The sequence below is a fragment of the Sinocyclocheilus anshuiensis genome, unplaced genomic scaffold (assembly GCF_001515605.1).
Source record: "Sinocyclocheilus anshuiensis isolate Anshui unplaced genomic scaffold, SAMN03320099.WGS_v1.1 scaffold1453, whole genome shotgun sequence".
NCBI lineage: Eukaryota > Metazoa > Chordata > Actinopteri > Cypriniformes > Cyprinidae > Sinocyclocheilus > Sinocyclocheilus anshuiensis.
In genome coordinates, this window is record NW_015549558.1 from 559488 (window position 1) to 566939 (window position 7452).

Sequence of the window (7452 nt, forward strand, 5' to 3'; positions counted from 1 at the left end):
CCCACATGTCTACGTCACGATGTGGGAAGATTTGCATACCGCCGCCCAAATGTTCACGCTCAAGAAGGCGTAATGTTTATTCTCGCTGTAGTATTGTTGCTGCTGCCACCGCCATGTCGTGAAGGTGCTGTGTGTTTCGTTGTGAAAGCGAAACTACTTTGTTTGGCCTTCCAAAAGAGGACGATATCCGCTTCGTCATGCCTGGAGCTGATCCGTGCTGGTCGCTGAGGAAATACATCAACTTTGCGCTGTGGATCGCCGGCTCGTCACGTGGTTGCCGCAAGCCCGCCCATCGCCGCTCACTCAAGCCGGCCTCCGCTCACTCTAGCCCGCCATGTGTGACGCTGTGTTTCGGTGTGAAAGCGAAACTACTTTGTTTGGCCTTCCAAAAGAGGACACGACTAGAAATCAGTGGTTAAGTTGTATTCACAGTTGTATACACAGTTCCAGAACAGTTCAACTCAAATATTCAGATGTGTCTAGCGCATTTTATGGAGGACTGTTTCCTGATCCTGGTAGAGTAGACTACAATGCCGGCTGTTCTGACTCACAGACTGTAAGTACGTTTTTTTTATATTTAAAGAATTTGCCACTGACGATTCAAACGCAAGTTTTGAGCAGTGTAGAGTAGCGTTTGTAGTTTGTCATTTCTCCGATCACAAATGCAGACATGGTTTTATGTTTACGCGGCGCGATGCAATGCAACGCGTAAAAAGACAGTATAAGTCATTATAATCCGTAATTATGTCCCCACTGGATGCAACAAATGCCTCGTTTATAATGGGTTTTAATGTTTTTGTCTCGTTGCTCCGGCCGGGACAAGGCATCACATTATGGTAAGGGGAGTAACATTTCCGTCACAAGCTTGAGGTATCCGGCCAATCACAACGCACTAGATAGCTGGCCAATCAGAGCACACCTCGCTTTTCAGACCGATGAGCTTTGTAAAAATCTACGCTTTTCAGAAAGGCGGGGCATAGAGGAAAAACAATAACAGTATGTGGAAAATAATGTGTTTTTTTAACCTTAAACTGCATAAACACATTTCATTACACCAAATACACAAAATAATGTTCTTTTTAGCAATATCATATGACCCCTTTAAGACAATGGGCCATTACTTGTTAAATAAGTAAACATTGCTTGTTTTTCATGGTTATAATAATAATAATAATAATAACAAAAAGGTATAAGTAAATATTAATAAACACAAATTGCCAAATAAAAAGTTGTAGGTATTTCTTCTCTAAACATCTCTAAATAATGAAAATATTGTCACATGTATGTCCGAAGAATTAGCTCTTGTTTTGTGTTGCTTTTAATAATACAGATATTTTGCCCAGCTGTATCTCCTCTGGCTGTGAGGAAGAAGGCATCAAAGTAAGATGAAAATGAATCCAAATGTGTCTCATTTCTGTACGACTCCACAGTGCCTCCGGTGATTGTAAAGGAGTGGTGTGCCAGTAAAGCTAAATCTGCCCTGACCCCAGAGCTCGTCCCAGCCCTGTGTTTCCGCGAGTGGACGTGTCCCAACCTGAGGCGGTTGTGGCTGGGCAGAGCGTCTGAGGACCGTAGCCGTCGTACACGAGCCTTCCTAGCCTGCATGCGCTCTGACTGCCCTGCCCTGCTCAACCCGACCTGTGTGCCATCTCACCTGCTGCTCATGTGCTGTGTGCTCAGGTACCTTGACGAGATGACATCACTGTAGACTTGTTTCTCATTGGGCATTGACATTGGAGTGGTTCTTACTGAAAGATTGGTTAAGTAGGTCAGCACTGAATCAGTAGCTTATGGAGTCTTGAAAGGTATTGTGTGTTTACAGGTATATGATGCAGTGGCCAGGGGGTCGCATTCTTCAGCGCCATGAGCTTGATGCCTTTTTAGCTCAAGCTGTGTCCAACCAGCTCTATGAGCCTGACCAACTTCAGGAACTCAAGGTAAGGCATTTATCATTAACTCTAAAGCAAACAATAGACTTTAAAATGACTTACAATACATATATAATAGCAATGAGGCAATAATAATTGGTTCAAATAAAATATCAAAAGCAAGTAATCATTTGGTTTTACTGAACAAACAAAGTAAAATACATAATGTAATAAAACAATATAATCATAACTTATGTACATTATGTATTATATCAAATGCCTGCAGACGGCGACAACGGCCTGACGATGTTTTAACACTTCACAGCGTGATCCTTGTTTAACTAAACATTTCATTCAAATGTCCACTTAATTTTTAATATTTGGCCACTTCTTTTTGATAGAAATGCTACAGCCACTGTAACGTCTTGAACAAGAAAGAACATGTGGACATCAAAACATGTAAACTCAAAGCAAGGGTTTAACTTTTATTTTGAAGTCGCGATGCACAATTAGCATATTTAGAGAGATAGTGATGTATTCTCCTGTGTTGGCATAGGTTTATAAATTATTTACCTTATAAATCTGATAGAATGGTGCACATTGTTCCCAGATGAACGTTATAAGCAACTTCACTCACAGCATATGCAAAGATGGAGTTTGAGATGGTCTGCACATGTAAATGATAACTGTTTGTGTGGAGCAGCATTTACTGTGAACAGAGCACGTAACCTACATACATATAAAAGAGCGCATATTAAACCCGCAGCGCATATATTTATTTAACTGAATCGCAACCTTTGTGAATTCACAATAGCACTATGCTTTATTATATGTTATAAGCAATGCAAACTCAGAGCAGATGCGGAGATGATTTTGTGTGGAGTAGACTTGTGCTGGTATTCGGTAATGTGATATATCACGGTAATGAATATGCACGATATTGTTATCGTGGGCACTTCTAAATACCGTGAATAATTATATATTACAAATTATTCCGAATTTTGAATGCATTTTAAAAATACTTTTCCCATCAACTGGTCAAAATGCACAACAACGCTGTATGCTGCGTGAAAGACACGTGCGCACTCTGATGTAAACAAGCGCGGACGAGAAGCACATAGCGGAACGTGAGAGACGCTCTGGATGAAAGCGCACTTTCACTCTCTGACAGCAGATGGCGCTAAACTGCAGCAATAATAATAATAATAATAATAATTCATTTAAATGCAGCCATTACCCCGGAAACCCTGTAAACAAAGCAGCCATGAGCTTGATGCCTTTTTAGCTCAAGCTGTGTCCAACCAGCTCTATGAGCCTGACCAACTTCAGGAACTCAAGGTAAGGCATTTATCATTAACTCTAAAGCAAACAATAGACTTTAAAATGACTTACAATACATATATAATAGCAATGAGGCAATAATAATTGGTTCAAATAAAATATCAAAAGCAAGTAATCATTTGGTTTTACTGAACAAACAAAGTAAAATACATAATGTAATAAAACAATATAATCATAACTTATGTACATTATGTATTATATCAAATGCCTGCAGACGGCGACAACGGCCTGACGATGTTTTAACACTTCACAGCGTGATCCTTGTTTAACTAAACATTTCATTCAAATGTCCACTTAATTTTTAATATTTGGCCACTTCTTTTTGATAGAAATGCTACAGCCACTGTAACGTCTTGAACAAGAAAGAACATGTGGACATCAAAACATGTAAACTCAAAGCAAGGGTTTAACTTTTATTTTGAAGTCGCGATGCACAATTAGCATATTTAGAGAGATAGTGATGTATTCTCCTGTGTTGGCATAGGTTTATAAATTATTTACCTTATAAATCTGATAGAATGGTGCACATTGTTCCCAGATGAACGTTATAAGCAACTTCACTCACAGCATATGCAAAGATGGAGTTTGAGATGGTCTGCACATGTAAATGATAACTGTTTGTGTGGAGCAGCATTTACTGTGAACAGAGCACGTAACCTACATACATATAAAAGAGCGCATATTAAACCCGCAGCGCATATATTTATTTAACTGAATCGCAACCTTTGTGAATTCACAATAGCACTATGCTTTATTATATGTTATAAGCAATGCAAACTCAGAGCAGATGCGGAGATGATTTTGTGTGGAGTAGACTTGTGCTGGTATTCGGTAATGTGATATATCACGGTAATGAATATGCACGATATTGTTATCGTGGGCACTTCTAAATACCGTGAATAATTATATATTACAAATTATTCCGAATTTTGAATGCATTTTAAAAATACTTTTCCCATCGACTGGTCAAAATGCACAACACCGCTGTGTGCTGCGTGAAAGACACGTGCTTACTCTGACGTAAATAAGCGCGGACGAGAAGCACATGGCAGAACATCCTAGTGTGGAGCAGCATTTACTGTGAAGCCTCTCTGTGACACAGAAAACACTGGATCATCAGTTGTTTACATGTAATGTAACAAAGAACACACTTAGCTAAATCACGATTTTGGTTTGACATTGCTTTATTGCAAATTTATTTTTTAACTTTTTATTCTATAAATGTGAAAAGATCCACAAAAAGTACTTTTCATATTATTGACCAAATACTTACAAATGGCATTTAGTTCAGAGAACAATTTAAAATATATACATTTAAAAGTATCAGCTATTCCTGACATTCTAATTTCTAATTAATTAATTCTAATTAAAGATTTACTTTTTACTGAGTTAAACTGCTAAAAGCAGATGGATAGAGTTGTGGTTTGAGACTGAAGCACATTTGCATGTGTTTGCATGTTCTTATATAACTGTACAGACCCAGAATATGGTAAAAAGCAGTGGGAGGCAGGATTGAATTGAACACTGCACACAGCATACCCCATGCACTCTTTATCTTTGTATCTTCCACGTTTTGACAGGTTTTTACTCCGCTCAACTTCAATAGCTGTATGTCACAGAAAGCAAAAGGTTCAAGGCAAAACATTTCTTTAAAATAGATGCTGTCTTTCAACTGTCAGGTTGTCAGTAATCTGCTTTGAAAGAGCTCTGTGAAATCTGAAATGACACACTACTGTGACATTTACCAGGCTCATGCCAAACACGCCGCTGGATCATATTTCTTCTCTTTGACTCTGATACCAGGTGGAGAAGGTGGATAACCGTGGGGTGCAGCTGGCCTCTCTGTTCATGAGTGGAGTGGACACTGCCTTGTTTGTGAATGATGTATGTGGACAGCCCTTGCCATGGGACCACTGCTGCCCTTGGGGCTTTTTCGATGGGAAGTTGTTCCAGAGCAAGCTGGCTAAAGCCACCAGAGACAGAGCCTCCTTACTTGATATGTGCGAAGGCCAGGTAACAAACGTATAGGTGCAGGCACATTTGTTTAGTATTTGTCAGTATTTAAGGGATTTTTGTAATTTTCACTTTTTCCTACAGGAGGAGCTGGTTTCGAGGGTGGAGAAAATGCGCCAGGCCATTCTGGAGGGCATCAACCTGTCCCGGCCGCCTCCCCCCCCGCCACCACTGCCCCCCCCTGCATTCCTCCCCCCTGCCATGGTGCCCCCTTTCTACCCCATGCATCCTCTGTACCCTCCTCGCCCATTGGGCTCCATGCCACCTCCTCCTCATCATCACCACCAACACCGGCCCAGGGCCTTCCCAGGTTAGACCTTCCTCTCATTTAGCACATTCATTTTCTTTACTGCCTTTTGGGTGTCACTTAGTCATTTTCTGTAACTCTTTTAGGAATCCAGTCTATACCTCCCCAGGGTGGCAAGCTGGAAATAGCTGGCATGGTTGTTGGTCAGTGGGCTGGGAACAAACCAGTCCGTGGCAGAGTCAATATGCAGGTGGTGTCAGTAGGAGGGAAAGGGTGAGTTCATTCTGTGTCATAAAATAGTGGCCATATAGCTGATTATTTATGGTGGCAGGGTGTCCACGGGTCCTTAAAGTCTTAAAATGTCTTAAATAACATTTTCCTAATAAAAGGCCTTAAAAAGTCTTAAAATATCTTCAGTCTGACGGACCTAATGACTGTTTATAATCACTGGACAGACAGAAGATTTTTTTTTCTCCCCCCACGGTAGTTACTGCGTCATCAGACAGAATTGCAGTAGCAGAATACAGGTCAAACTACCTTCTTTGTTTATATATGTTCTCAATAATAATAATAATATAGGTCGAGCTACAGCCGATCAGCCTTCTAGCTTAGTTATTAAATGTGTAATAGGTGATTGTCTTCAGAAACATTTTTTGTTATGCTGGTTGAAAGTCTCTTCACATCCCGATAGCAATCATTAAGTTAAGTGGTCTAAATGTATTTATCTGTATTTATATATTCTGTGGAAGGCGTAGGACCAAGAAATGTTCGTCCAATCAAAACGCTCGGTCCGAGCGTTTTAATGGGCTTTCCTAACTGCCTGTCAACATATGTATTTGCATACCTCTGCGCACCCTGTTCGCGTAGACAGGATACGTCATCAGCGCGTTCACGCACACTGTGCAGACAGAGCGAGAATGGCAGACAAACATCAACAAGCCGATCTTCCTTCATGGTGCACATCAACAAGGATGGAGGCGCGTTCACACGCTGCGGCTTCTCTCTCTCCCGACAGAAAGGTGTTTTCGTGTTTTTTGTCTTGTGAGTCGCAGTGTTTTTGTACGTATTCGTCGCGTCTATCTGTCTCTAAGCGCGCATACAGTCGTGAGTTTCTGCTCGATGTCGGCAGAACCACATTTTTAGAGTTAAACTCTGCGCACTTTATACCACTCGTTAAAGTCACCAAACCAGTTCACAAACGGATACAAGTGTGGCCGGAAGGGTCGTCAGAGGCTCTTCAAGACTGTTTTAACACCACTGACTGGAATATGTTTAAGCAGGCTGCCACATACAATAACACCACAGACCTCCAGGAGTACTCAGAGACTGTCACTGCCTACATCACCAAGTGCATTGATGATGTAACAGTCACAAAGACCATCACTGTCCGGGCCAACCAGAAGCCGTGGCTAACAGGGGGGCGGAATATCATTCATATTATAATATAATAATAACATTCATATTAATGTTTGATGTACACTACCCAGGGCACTCACGGTCAAATAGAACAAACGTCGCACGTGATAAGAGATACATATGAAATCTGCAGAGCAGGAGGGCGCGAGGATTGGAATTGGGAACCGCTGATGTAGCCTATTGTAATGTTGTCTCTGGTGTTCTGGTCTGTGAGCGTAAATGCATTCAGAGGGCGTGGCTTTGGACGGCGATTGCAGGGAGGGTGGGACCTTCGCTTTCAGTGCTATCAGGCTAAAGTTAGCATTTTCCAAGATCTCCTACTACACCTTTAAGTTACTTACATTTTAGACAATATATACTGTTTTGTTCTATTTCACCAACGAAAATAGATCATTCAATCGTTGCACATTCTCCAAACACTCAGCGGTGTTTTGTTACTGAATGATTCAGCATTTTGAACGAATCGGTTGAAATGAATGAACTCAATGACTCACTCATTAAAGGAACACTCCACTATTTTTGAAAATAGGCTCATTTTCCAACTCCCCTAGAGTTAAACAGTTGAGT

General features: G+C 40.9%; 1 protein-coding gene across 1 annotated transcript in view; it reads left to right on the forward strand.

The window, feature by feature from the left end:
• The window catches only part of LOC107657034 (constitutive coactivator of PPAR-gamma-like protein 2), a 22811-nt gene that overhangs the window by 11523 nt on the left and 3836 nt on the right, over positions 1-7452 (forward strand). The window contains exons 10-14 of the mRNA XM_016445024.1: positions 1431-1680; positions 1823-1937; positions 5013-5222; positions 5307-5532; positions 5616-5742. Coding sequence (XP_016300510.1) covers positions 1431-1680; positions 1823-1937; positions 5013-5222; positions 5307-5532; positions 5616-5742 — 928 coding nt within the window. The remainder of the gene's footprint in view (positions 1-1430; positions 1681-1822; positions 1938-5012; positions 5223-5306; positions 5533-5615; positions 5743-7452) is intronic.